Consider the following 14196-nt stretch of genomic DNA (forward strand, 5'->3'; position numbering starts at 1 on the left):
CCCCTGGCACTTTGTCTACCACCCTGTGTGAGCTGCTTCAGGCTGTCCTGTTCTCTGTTGGGTGTGAATTATGAGGATTTTGGCATAAGGAGGTGACCTGTCCCAGGCGTATGATCTTTGCACACTTGCAGCTCTGCACAGTCTGAATACAGAACGCACAATACAAGACTATTTTTTTCTGCATTTTCCTTTTTTTTTAAATTTTTTTGGGGGGAGGCACACTACAGTTGGTGTCTCGAGAACATAACTTGGTGTGCTGCTAAGATTTTGAAGATAAAGATGAAAAGGAAAGCTTCTTCTGTCTGTACATACATTAGTGACTCCTGGTGGGCAGAGATAGGCAGAAGACGCATGTCTTGTTTAGAATAAGAAACCCAAATATGCAATGCTCTTTAAGACAATATATTTGACTACCTTTAACTGAGGCGCCACACAGCTGGATAAACGAAGTACAAGAATGTAAGCAACTATATAAAGAAATCATTTGTGAAGAGGAGAAAGTGCTTGAGCTTGCTGAATACTTCTGTTTGAATAGGTCAATGAAGGCCAATGAAGGCTTATCTGCTGGGGAAAGCAGCACGTTGTTTGAGGTGAGAAGGGGATGAAGGAGCCTTTTTAATCAACCAGTTTCAAGGGTGGCCAGTTGCATGCAGATCCCAAACACACGGCTGCATCGGCTGGGCAATGCCAGATTACAAGGTGCGGCAGCCAGCGATGTCTGTTTACATTGCCAGGTAGGGGTGTCTGCTTCTCTGCAGCAAAACTAGGCAGGGAATGCAGAGGCAATCCAGCGTGAGCTGCTGGGCGCAGTATTTCTCCCCTTCCCTTGGCCTCTGTGGTAGTTGGCACTTCGTTTAAGAGGGCCCTTACCCGATCCAAGTATGTGTTTTCAAAATTAGCTCTTTCAACATTCCACCTATATAAAAGGAAAGAGTTGACTAAAAATAGCCACCCTGTATAAAACCTTTAAAGCAATCCTTTCTTTTCTTAGAGCAGGAGAGAAACATTCGTCTGTTATTAGAAAGGCGCTCCTCTATTATTAGATCAACATTTCTGGTTTCTTGCTTTATTTTAAGATTAGCATCTGCAGGAGGAAAAATGCACTAGTGGTGTGGATTCAGCAACATTTACAAACACACACTCCTGGCTACAAACAAACACTTGATGCAGCATGCCATTGTCTGTACAAAACCTCAAACAACCAAAATTAATGCAAGAGGCACTCTAGCCCTTTTTAGCTCAAAACCTGAAAAGATGACAGAAGTGGGGGGCTCTGTGCTCAGCTGCAGTACATCCTGTAATAATAAGGTCTATGTAGCCAATTAAGTGGTATCTATCCTACAGCACTTCAGTTATATTTGTAGGAATACTCAATTTTTTAATGAAACAGTAAAACACTTAATGTAGATGAATACTGCTTCTATTTCCACAGCGTCATTTTCAACCATGACTTGTAATGTGCAGGTTTATTTATTTATTCTAGAAAAAGAAGGCACTACAGTAAGTCTTAATTCCCTTATTTCTCATTAAGTTAAAAGACTTTGATAACTGTAAATCACGGGTGTTTGGTTTTGGCAGGTGGCATTTCTGTGGTTAAAGTGCCACCAAGCAAAGAGTATCGACAGAGGGAGCTCTCTGCTTTACTCCTCAAAACCTGCAGGTTTCGCAGAGAGGTTTTTGGTTTCATTTTTATCTTCTGAGACACAGTATTTGGAGAAAAAGGTTGCTGGGTGAGGACAATAGGGCTGACCATGTGGAGGACTGGAACAGGAAGAGAAGCTCTGATGGGTTTGAAAAGACTTCAGGTTGGAGGTGCTTGACCTAAACTGAAAGGAGTAGTAGTATCTCTTGGTAAAAAGCATCTTTCAGATGGGAACTCCAGGTATGCAGCAGGAGCCAGGAAAGCACCAGACAGGCTGAAGCGTCCCACGTCTGGGACAGCTGCTACCTTGCTTGATTTTTCCAGTGCAGAGTCTGGAGTCTCCTCTGCCTTGAGCAAAAGCGACGTCTGTGTCTGCTGCTTTTCACTTGGCAGTATGTTACTATCTTACTCACTTAACTGTGACAAAATCATGTGTATTACCAGCAAAACAAGGTTGTAATCTATCTGCTGTCGTGTCTGCTATTTCCTGCTTTGTTACTTTGCCTTTGCCGTAATTGAATATGCTATTATTTCCCTGATTCTCTGCACCTGACTTTTTATAAGATTAGGAAGCTGTTTTCCTGTTTTCTCTTAAGGTCTTTCTTCATCGAAGAAATACTGATTTTGTTTGTTTGTTTGTTTGTTTGTTTGTTTGCTTTCTTTTTCCCCTAAGCTTTCACCAGAAACATTAAGGGTATGAAATCAGGCACTGAATCTAGGCGTCATATGCCTTTGGGCTGGCAATTATTTTTTGTAGAAGTAATATTTTAGAAGCCCAGCAGAGGTCAGAGTTTTACTTTGAATGCAGCGTCACGTTTGTCTGAGAGGTGCTTGTTCATGCGCTGAGGCTGCCAGTAAAAAACCCAAGAGCTTTAGGCTAGCTTTTTTTTATTATTATTATTATTATTCTTGCTATGGAAGTGACACTGGCATTATACCGGTGCTGTCAAATTTAATGTCAAAATCCACTTATTCTTGCCTGAGTAGGACTGCCAAGTGATATTCCCACCCTGATCTGCAGGACGGCTTCCAGCACTCAACAGCTGATCCAGCAGAGAACTGGTGCCTATCAGCTTTCCATCAGATGCACAGATCATACTGAGCTGCATTTGCAGAAGTGAATTTTGATGCTCAGCATTTGGCTTGTAAGTATATTGGGGACACTTACATCCACCTGAGTGTGTTCAAGTGTCCTAGGACAATGGGGGGTGTAACTTCCACTGCCAGAGGAAAACAATCAGCACATTTACTTGGGTGTTTGTGGGCAGCAATGCTAAAAAGTGAAAAAGATGATTTTTTTTTCTTTTATGTATATATTAAAGACATGGAAGGCAAAGACCAAGAAAGTGAGCAGTGGAGCATGATGTCCACTTAAGTTGGAGTTTGCTCAGTAGACAACAAAGTCCGAGGAGCTGACTATTTCAAAACCATAGAAAAAGAGGGAAGGGACCAGGAGCAGGTACAGCTCCCTTCCTGCACCTTTCTGGCTGCTCCGGAGGCCCGGTGTTGACACCGTGGTTTGAAATAAGCTGGATCAGGTATCTGGTCGTGCTCCGTGGCCTTCAGCACCATCTGTGCTAGGAGACACGGGAATAATGGAGCGATCTGAAAACTGCGATGAGGGGAAGCCCTGACACCAGGGCGCTGGGTTTTTAAGCAAAAAATGGAAGTCTAAATGTGAAAGGATTGCTGTGGCCCTGACTCCAAGGTTTTTAAGCAAAAAAATGGAAGACTATGTGTGAAAGGATTGCTGTGTCAATATGCTTGCATACGTGAGTTTATTACTTTGGTGCTTACATATGTTAACCTACTACATATGCCATGAGTTGCTTTGGCCTACTAATTTCTATCCATTTTAAGCAACTTTAATTTCCACCGTGATGGGAAGCTCAGTGAAATCATAGCTATAACAGGCGTCTTTCAGAGCACTGAGTCAGTGCTGGGTTTCCCATCTGTTTCACCGTGCGCTGAGGCTGCAGCACATGGCAAACCCTCCGGTGCTTGCAGCAGGTGTTCAGTTCGGTGGACCCTGCCCAGAGCTGCTGATTTTTGACCTGCTCTGCTGCGTTCCTCCCCATTCATGTACCTGGAGAATAAAGGGGGGAGACGCACAGAGTGTGTTTTTTACGGAATACGCTGCGTACGCTGTGCTCAACGAGTGGGGACAGCTGCCGTTTCACCTATATGGGGACCCGGGGATGGTTTTCTGAAAACTTGTGAGGTGTTTTTAAACGCAAAAGGGCCGTGAGCGCACGCAGCGCTGAGGCACGCTCGGTGTGCCAGGCCCCCGCACGGCCGGGCCCTCACAGACCCGTGCGCGCTCCCGCTGCCGACCCCCTCCCCCCCCCCCCCGCCGCGCGCGGGCTTTCCCCGCCCGGCGCGTGCCCCCGCCGCCCCTCCCCCTCCCCACGTGTCCTGCCGGCACGAGCCGCCCGCTCCCCCAACCTCCCCGCCCCTCCCTCCCGCCCTCAGCCGGCGCGCGCCGATTAGCATGACAAAAGACCCCTCCCCCTTCCCCGCCGCCGGCCAATGGGAGCGCGGCAGCCGCCGCCAGCTGCCGGCGCCGCGGTCGCGCGGGCTATAAATAGGGGCGGGCGGCAGGCGGGCGGCGCAGAGCCGCGCGGTTCGGCGGGCGGTGAGAAGCGGAGCGGGAGGCTCGCGGCCGGCTGGGAGCGATCGGCGCCGCCGCCGCCGCGGCTTGTCCTTGTCCGCTCGCCCGCTGCTATGACTCTGGAGGAGACCCACGGACAGGAGCCGGTGCCCGCGGGCAGCGACTGGTAGGTGGCGGCGGTGCTGGCGGTGGGGCGGCGGTTGGGCGGCCGTTGCGGCGGTTGGGCGGCGGTGAGGCCGTTGGCGCCGCGCTGACTGACCGTGCCCGTCTCCCCCCGCAGGATGCAGGGCGCCGGCAAGGCCCTCCACGAGCTGCTGGTGTCGGCGCAGCGCCGCGGCTGCCTCACGGCCGGCGTCTACGAGTCGGCCAAGCTGATGAATGTGTAAGTAGGGCGGCGGGGGCCCGGCCGGGCCGGGCCGGGAGGGGTTGGCCGCAGCACGGTCCGCAGAGCCTAACGCCGCGCTTCGCCTCTTGCAGCGACCCCGACAACGTGGCTTTCTGCGTGCTGGCGGCCGATGAGGAGGACGAGGGGGACATTGCCCTGCAGATCCACTTCACCCTCATCCAGGCTTTCTGTTGCGAGAACGACATCGACATCGTGCGGGTCAACGACGTGACCAAGCTGGCAGCTGTTGTGGGGGCCAGCGAGGAGGACGGGGAACCGCGGGACCTCCACTGCATCCTCATCACGGTGGGTATTCCTGGGTGGTGAGGGGCTGGGGGGGCTCTCTGCACTGCTGCTTGCGGCACCGGCCTCTGCATGGGGTGGCCACACTGCCTGCAGGTGGCTGGATCCCCTTCTGGGCAGAGAAAGGGGACTTGGCACACATGCCCAAGAGCCAATCTGCTGAGTAGTAGTAGGCTGCATTTCTCGTAACTGTGGATTTCCTCTGCCCACAAGGGTGGCAGCTCTGCTTCCTGCTTTCCCCGTGCTGGGACAGAAGTTATCTGAAAATACCTCACTTACTAAGCTAATGCTTCTGTAAATAATGTCATGACTTCAGTTGGCAGGCAGTTCTCATGGTGTGCAACTTTTTTTTTTTCCTCTGGCAGAACCCAAATGAGGATGGCTGGAAGGACCCAGCTCTAGAGAAGCTGAAGTTCTTTTGTGAAGAGAGCAGAAATGTCAATGAGTGGGTGCCAACTATCACCCTGCCCGAGTGATGGTGACCCAGTGCACTGGGGAGGCTGAAACCTTTGTTGCATTCTCAACGTGGTGTTGGTTCACCGAAGTGTGCAACAAGCTGCTGATTCCATGGATTAGCCTGGTCAAGAGACTGGATTAAGGTCACTCAGACTGGCATGCAGTGGGCTCTTACAGAGGAGAAAGAGGAAAAAAGAACAGCTCACCCCACCAGTGAGCCTCAGTAGGCTGCAGCTGCGGCGGGGAGGCTGACATACCATGGAACTGAAACAAGTATTGCAAGTTTCCTGGTCGAGAGGAGCTGTTTCAGAAGACAGAGAAAGTTGGGGGAAGTGGGCCAAAACTTTACAGAAGGACTGGACAGAGTACTGTAACTAGAACTATTGGCGCTGTCTATAAAACATGGAGAGAAGGAAGTTCCAGTATTTGATGGACTATTAGAGACTGGTTACTAAAGGGGATATAGAGACTCTTAAAGCAGACAGACTTCCACAGGCCTCTGGGCTGCTCTGCAGAACTGGTTTAATAATGCAATAATTTTTATTGAAATATTTGCTGCTATTGAAGCTTTCATAATAAATTTTTGACAATTAATTTCTGGGAGTGTCTTGCTTACTGGGTGGGGAAGCATGTCACTGAAATACCACTCATGTTTTGCTCATGGGCTGTAGTCAAAGGTATATACCACAGCACTGTGGCCATTGCTCAAACACTTTCTCTCCTGGGTCAGCTGAATGAAGAGCTATGCTTTCCAAGCTGATAATTCAACCTTTCACCCTCTGCAACAGCTGCTTATCGCAACAGCTTGCAAGACTAAGGAGCTGCATGCTTAATGAGCTCACTTATTGTAATAGGTGGTCTTTGTAGTCTACTGAAGGAACACAATACATGTTAGGAACATGGATTTTCCGGAATACAGACCTCCAGTAAATGGCATCATTACTTGCTAAATATGACTTACTCATTCAGAGCTGTGGTGTTCCCACTTGACAGAAGCAGTTTAAACATGATGGGGGCTTGCAGAACTCCTTAGATGTCAAATACATCTTACACTTGCTTTGACTAGAATGACATAGTTAGACTGAAAACTAGCTAATAGAGAATAAACATCACATCTGCCACAAGCTGCCCTCTGATTGCCACACGCTCCAACAATAGAAGCTGTCACTCCAGAAGGCAATTTTGTGAAACTTAATTGCACGACAACTCCAAATTAAGTCCAAAACAATTTAAGGATGGTGTGGCCTCTTTCAGAGATCTTGTCATGAAAAATTAATATGGGGGGACTGATTTTTCTCCTTGTGGAAAGGGAATAAAATATCACCCCATTTCTGTGCACAGTCCAAATCAGTGCCCCAGCGTCTGACATTAAAATGGCATAGTACTGATCCCTTCTCCTGAGAGCAAGAATGCTAAACTATTCACTTCCTCTGCAGGCACTAAAAATACTCAGTTATTAGAACTACATTTCCTCTGGCTGGGCTTGCAGAGATTGACAGTAGCACTTGCTGAAAAGTGGTAATTTCTACCCGGTGTATGTGAACAGTTGCAGTTTCTGGTAAGCTGCTTGCTCTTGGTTTCATTGTTCCTGATAGGGGAAGTTCAAATTCAATTCTAGCATTCCCGGAATATGCCATGTGGTATACTAGGTATTTAGTGCCTGTCGGCCTTTGTTACTGTATCATGAGGGACTGCGTGAAGCAACAGAATCAAGAGCTCAGGCTGAAGCTGAAACTCCGCAGCACTCAGACCTGCAACTCTTACTTCTGGAAGTTAGGACTCAGGTGGCCTGGTTTTCCACTGGCGCTCATCAGCTGGTGCCCCTCTGCTCCTGCATTTGGAGAAAAGTCACACACAGGAGCTAAGAGGGTAAATGGTTTCTGCAACCGTGATAAGCGCTAACAGAAACTGCTTTTAAAGCATTTGCCTCGATACAGAGAAAATAGCAGGTCCAGATGCTTGAATTTATTATGTTTTGATTGTTTATTTGTTTGTTTGTTTGTTTGTTTGTTTTCTCTGAGCAAATGCAAAATTTCTTCATTTCCAGTGGTTTTACAGCTAAGAAACATATTTTTATTCTCTCTTTGGGGACTAATCAGTTCTCAGAGCCAGGAACAGATTAATGTGAACTGTCCTGAAATCAGCTTTTATGTAAAGTAAAGGCAGCACTTCAAAGACTCAGGTCATGTAAACAAAAGCCGGAGTAGATAAGGTTGAAGGAAGTTCTCAAACACATATAACTGAGTACAGCAGGGAAAAAGTGTGGCGAACTTGTCTGAGGCTGTAGGCACAGATAGCTGTTCCCGGTACGAAGCTTAACTGTCCAGCTTTTATGGAAGAAACGCATTACACGGAAAACAATGAAATTAATGAAGCAATACCGAAGTACCATTGTGAGGGTGTTGCCTCTAGTGCAGCAGAGGATGGATGGCTGACCTTTGCCTCTCCAATAGTCCTCTGAAGCTGCGAACTGTGCCTTACGTGCGGCACAAAGTTCTTCCTACTTCAATGACCCTCCCGAAATCCCTCCTGGCTCAGCACAGATACAGTGCAGCAGGAACAGCATGAAGCCCAGGTTAGCCTGGAAATGCTATTAATACGGCATTACAACCAAAAGCAGCTGTAACGTGCGAGTTATGTACTGCTGCAAATATCTCTAACGATCAACGCTACTTAATGTAGCAAAAATTCAGCAGCTGGCATCAAGCAAGCTTCATTTTTACGTGCTCAGATACATAACTGTGCGACGAGCAGCTACACAGTTGTTGGAGACAGACAGACAGAGTGGACTTGGGCACTGCTGGAGGTGGTGGGGCCGGCTGCCTGGGAGGTGCTGGTGGGCTCACCAGGTGTCCAGGGGGCTTTGTCAGGCATGCAGGGGAGGGGACAGCAGGTCATCAAAACTGTGTATTTGAATACTGTAATCATAGGCATTTGTGTTGTGCTGTCTGCACTTCTGGGACTAAACTTTTTTTTTTTTTTTTTTTTTTTTTTTTTTTTTTTTTACGTAGTAATTTATGAAGTTTCGTTTAAAATTTCTTGAGCAATGGGTCTAGTTTCTTTGCCTGGGTATCTGTTTCACCATCAAATAGCACTGACTGACAGGAATTTCCCCTCGCATGCTCTCTGTTTCCTTCTCTTAATTCTGTTTTCTTCCTGTTACAATTAAGTGCATCACTGTGCTTTTCTCTCTCTTGTGGTTATGGTGGTGATCTTCTCTTCAGATGCCCAATTCTTTTCCTGTATGCTATATTGAGTTTACTGCCTTATCATCTTATCAGGGTTTATACAAACAATACTTTCTCTTTGCTGTCGAGGAGAAAATACAAAAATGTGGCTAGTAAAAAGTGTACTAGAAAGAGACAGGCAAACTGCTGCAGGGAATATTGTTTGCATAAAATCTGTGTAAGTGCTAGAAAAAGAAGTGTTTTCAGTATGGGATGCTCGGGGGAGGAGAGGCGACATGCCCTGCTGCAGGCCTGGAGTTCTGCAGACTCGTGGAGTTTTGATTGTAAGGGGAAGCTGTTAAAATTAACATATGTTCTGCAAGGAGCTAGTCCTTGCAAGAGCTCTAATGACAGAAGCGTGCCGCAGCACCACAGTCAGGCATGTAAAGGAGACTGGTTCATGTCAACACATCTTTTAGCTCCAGCTCTCAGATCCCCTGTCATCAGGAGGAAAGAGCAGTGCGTGCCCAGGTTACACTGTGTCAAGCACAGAGAAAATATTTTACTAGTGGAAGCAAACACCATCACACGTGTGGTCAGGAGAGAAGTGTGGGGAAGGATGTGTGAATATTGTAGCCCTTGTAGGGGCACACGTGGCGGTCAGCTGTGCCCATGACTGCAAGATTTCAGTTTGTTGTAAAGTAGCCCTGGCAAAACCCATGCTCGGTGGCGAGAGGGAGCCATGCAGGGTACGCCAAGCCACAGCCACGTTTTCCACAGGCTTTTGTGAAAACAGCTTTTGGTTCCTGCTCATTTCTTATCCATTTCATCATGGCAGGTGCGATTTGCTCACTTTGTGAAGTCTGGACATGCAGACTTCTTGGAAAAGCTGAGTTAGTACTTTTTGTGTAATTATTTCATGCTAAATGAGTGAATGTGCTGCTTATTCTTCACTGTCCTGCCGTAAGGTGTCCTTTTGTACACACAACATGCAAAGTTATCAACGTATTGATAACTTTAATAGTATAATCAGGTCTTGGGCTTGTTGCAGTGATTGTAAGATCTCCTATCTCCCACTGCACTGGCACGTGATTATTTTGTCATGCTTATTTTCTGATTTTTTTTTTTTTTTTGGTGCATGTAAAGTGCACAAAATTATTTTTCTTCTCCGTGTCCAGTCCTCTTTGTAGACCTGGTTTTATTTTTAAACCATTACTTTGAACTTTTAGTGTGAGCACACACTGCTGATTCAAAACTAGTTTGTACACTGTTTTTGTTTGTTTGTTTGTTTGTTTTTGTTTCTGCGTTAGAGAGATAGCTATAGAGGAAAAGCAAGAAGTTTACTGAGATTTAATATTTCCTGCATGCAACAGATGATGAGAAAAAAAAAAAAACACATTATTTTTTCCAAGAAGAGTTGGTCTAACTCCCTGTAGGAAGTCCCACATGTTATAATCTATTGCAGAACGTTGTGATAATATTTAACAAAGAAAACCCAAGATGAATTCCAATACCAGAAGCATTTTTTACTTTCCTGCCACACTGTGAAGGTAAGGTTTGATTCCTACTCTCTGTTTCAGAGTGCCCAAGCTGTAGTGGCCTAGATTTCACAGGTGACCACCTTCTTGCTGACGTCAATAGGAAGCAATGGTGCTTAGCAATTTCTACTTAAATTCATAAACAAGTAATTAAGGCTGAAAAATTCAGATTTAGCCTCCAAAAAGAAGGCACCTAAACGAGATACCTGCTAGGCACATTCAGATGCCTACATCCTCAGCTAGGGGCCCACAGCTAAAGCCCTCCAACTAACCAGGTAGTTCAGGTATATAGCCATAGACTCACACACCAGTCTTTGGGTTTTATTCTTCAGCTAGAGCATGTGTACCATAAGCATAACAGCATTAGCTCTTTGCTTTGGGCTGGAAGAGTAACTGAAATTAATCTGTGGGCCATCGACTGCTAGCCTGCTTTGGTTCACATGGCAGAACAGACTTGAAGCGTGCAAACGGGATTTCTTTTAGAAGAAACCAAGCCAGATGATGTACTCCAAGGGACCACCTAATGTTTTTCAGCTGCTGTTGAGCATTCAGTTCTTAGGACCACACTTGAAATACACACAGCACAATTATTTGCTGATTAAGAATAAATTGGCAAGTCTTGGCAATAAAAGAAGAGAAATACGTTGGCCTACTTTTCACAGAAGAAGAGATTTCAGTGTAATATACATACCAATTTGTTTCAAACAATTGCATACTCTTGAATTAACAGGGTTAAAAATCTGCTTTGGCAGCAGCTTGCCGAACGTAATTGTTTCTGAGGCAAGAACAATGAATGGGACTATTTCTAGAAGTGGTTGCCAGTACTTTTTTTTTTAATTATTATTTTTTTATTTAATAGACCAGCACTGCCCAACTGGCAGCACTGGGACAGCTTAGCCTGGCGCGTTGCCTTTGTGCCTGAGGAGCAGGTGTCCCCTTGGGCCACGCGTGGCCATCCTCCCCCACCGCTCCGTGGGGGCAGCTGGGACCACCCCAGCCAAAACAGGGGCTGTCCCCACGGTGCAACCTGTCCCCTGCAGCTGCCACTCATAATGCAGCTGGATTGTCTTTGTAGATGTAAGTATGCAATACGTGCAGATGATTTCCAGATGACATAAGGATGAGTAGGATCATATCCTGACAGAAAATATTACAGCAAGATCTGAATCACTGGGCTGAATTGTTACAATTTCACAAATTGGCTTTTTAATATAGATAAGAACAAGATGATGTGTCTTCTTGCATAGCAGGAGGTGATAGCTACCAAATGGGAGACAATGTAATCTTACTTCAGTGCCAATGTCCCTAGTACCTCTTGCTGTTGTATAACTCTTCCGTGCTTCAGATGTGCCTGTGCTAAAAGCAAACTCCTTGTTGCAGGCTGTTTTTTCTACACTTAAGAGTTAATGCATTGAAAATGAACAAACAAAAACCAAAACAAAACAAGCATGCAGTCATTATGGGTGGTTTCATGCTGCAGAAGGCACGTTTATGGAAAACGAGCAATAAGTGCAAGCTAGTTGGGTATAGTTAAAAATAGGAAGATGGCAAAGCTTTATACATTTTACAGTGGGTTGGCTGTACCCTTCATTAATATAGATGTTCTCTGTCTTCCATGCTGCTCAGTTTCTGTAGTGCTACAGAAAGCCCTTCAAATGAACTGCTGAAGAAGAAGTCGGTGGCAGGCACTGCATGGCTTGCCCCGAGTGGTTGTGTTCCTGGGATGCTTCCCGACCTGGAGCACTGCAGAGGGAGAACAGATGGGCTGTACACAGCCCGTGCTGCCTGTGCCGAGAGCTGCTCACCCCTGCAGACACTGTACATATTTTCAGGTGCTCAAAACCAGGTGCCTGACTTTGCTTCTGGGCCGTGAGCAACAGGAGCGTGCTGTCTGCCCAGTAAATGTGACAATAAAAATGTTTTGCAAGTCTCTCAAAACACCTGGCTAACAAGTATAAGCTAAAGTAAAAGTAGATGGCATGTCTTTGCGGAAAGAAGCATCTTCCAACACAGAATCTGCTGTCTTGATTTAAATACATCTTAAAAAGTGCTACTGCTTGCTTGTTTTTAATAATTCATACCTGTTTCCAGAAAAGACAGAATGCATGCACCTAAATGCAACATACATACCCCCACATAGCATACAAGAGTGTCACACCCATAAACATCCACGATGGATGTTTGCACACATACACAGGAAGGAGATGCAGAATGGTTCAAATCTTACACATAAATGTAATTGTATTTTATCACCGTGTATTCTGCTCCGTCTTTTGTCATAACATAAACTACCCTTGGACAGTTGCTGCAGAATGGAATTCCTTGGCTTATCATTTTCTACAAGCTAGTATTTTTTACAGAAAAACAAAGACAAAAACAAAAACAAAACCTTGATATTTTGCTATGAATGTCTGGCTGCATTACACATTTCCCCTTGGGCAGGTCACTTCATGGCAAAATGACAGCAACTCTTGGAAAACCATGCAATCGGTTACTGAACTCACCTCTACCTCTTCCATGGGGTCTGGACTGCATTTTCAAAGAAATATTTATCTCATGCTACACTTCTCAATAATTGCTAATTCACTGGTGTCTGGGGCTCGTGGTTTTTCATCTGAGGTGCAGGAGCTGACAAGGTAGCAGAGAATTAATTCAAACAGGAAGGGAGTGAGAGTTGTGTAAGAGCTTGCCTTGCAAAGCAGTTGCGGACAACGCAGCATGGTGCTTCTTAAAAGCTGTGGTATAAGACAGTTTTGACATCCTAATTATTCCATATCTGAACAATCAGAAATACATGCAGCTTTGTGCCTGGCTTGCCAGAAAAGCTAAGTGGTGTTTTACCTCACCCAGCTGTGGAAGCAGCAGAAAATGCTCTTGAGGAAGCAAAGCCAGAGAGTTGTGGCAGAGTGGAAGGTGTCAGGCATGGAAATGGTCGTCTGATTTTGCTGGCAGGACAAGGTGTCCTACACCCACAACTGCAACACTGAGGCCCTTACAAGGAGCTCCACATTGGAATTTTGAACCAGATGGATAACGGCTGCCCAAACTTGCCATAGGACCAGAGCTCTTGAAAATAGCTAAGCCCTGCAAGATCTGTAAAAATTGTTGACTCAATAGATCAGAGCAGCTCAGTGCCCTGACTGGTGCTAGGCCTGCAGTGTGTGCTCGTAACATATTAGAGGTTCCAAGAAACCCTCTCTGGAGAAAGGGTTTCCAAATGCTTCAGCTGTGGAAACAGCATCAGGCAGCATGCATAATCAGCTGTAAGATACACGTGCAGAGGAAACCAGGCCCCAGAGCTCACAGACACTGTAGCAGCCCTGCTGCAGCAGGTGAGCTCAAGGTGATTGCCCGCATGGAGCTGAGCCTGACACCATGCTTTATTGACGAGGTAAACATTTGGCTGGCCTCATTGTACCTTCACCTGCATTACTAATAACTTACTGCGGTGTGTCGTTTGGAGCAAATTGTAGAGAATTAATTATGATAATAATCCCATGCTGGCCGGGTCCAGGAGGACCCTGCGGAGAAGGTGCTGGCGCAGGCTCTGCTCCCAGGAGCGCTGACGTTACCTCCCAAACCTCAGCTGGTTAGGGGCATTTTGCAAGAACTGGTTCCCCACCTTCCAAACCTGCATTTCTCCCCTGAGGCCCACATCCTGTATTGCTGCCTCAGCAGTGCCCTCAGATGCTGCTTCCCTGTGCAGGACCAGGACAGGCTGGGCTCTCCGGGCTCCTCTCCATGTGGCCTGGTGACCCCCTCTAGGTCTCTGCAGGGAGGGAGCCAGTGCCTGCTTGCAAAAAAAAAAGCAGAACAAGGCTGCAAATGTGTCACCAACTGTTGCTGCAGGGGTGGCTGCAGGGGTATTCCTGCCCCAGGACTGCCCGACCCTGCTCTCCTGCCCCAGGGAAGGGCTCTCCTCCCTGCCCTGCCCCAGCCTCACCGAGCTCCCACTGCCCAGCTGGTGTGCCTAAACATATCTGACCACCTACCTGCTGAAAGCAGAATGTGGATGGATAACGAACAACTGCCTGAAGCCCTAGAGAAAACCAGCAGGCTAGGGAAAAATATAAGAAGCTGCATTTTTTTTTTTT

At 46.6% G+C, this 14196-nt stretch overlaps 1 protein-coding gene across 1 annotated transcript; it reads left to right on the forward strand.

Annotated features, from left to right (window-relative positions):
• Positions 1-4254: 4254 nt before the first annotated feature.
• On the forward strand, positions 4255-5991 carry GADD45G (growth arrest and DNA damage inducible gamma). Its single transcript, XM_035569218.2, has 4 exons — positions 4255-4419; positions 4534-4635; positions 4731-4944; positions 5307-5991. The coding sequence occupies exons 1-4, from the start codon at positions 4367-4369 to the stop codon at positions 5415-5417; spliced, it is 480 nt and encodes a 159-aa protein (XP_035425111.1). The 5' UTR covers positions 4255-4366; the 3' UTR covers positions 5418-5991.
• Positions 5992-14196: the final 8205 nt, after the last annotated feature.

Source organism: Cygnus atratus, chromosome Z (genome assembly GCF_013377495.2).
Source record: "Cygnus atratus isolate AKBS03 ecotype Queensland, Australia chromosome Z, CAtr_DNAZoo_HiC_assembly, whole genome shotgun sequence".
Classification (NCBI taxonomy): Eukaryota; Metazoa; Chordata; class Aves; order Anseriformes; family Anatidae; genus Cygnus; species Cygnus atratus.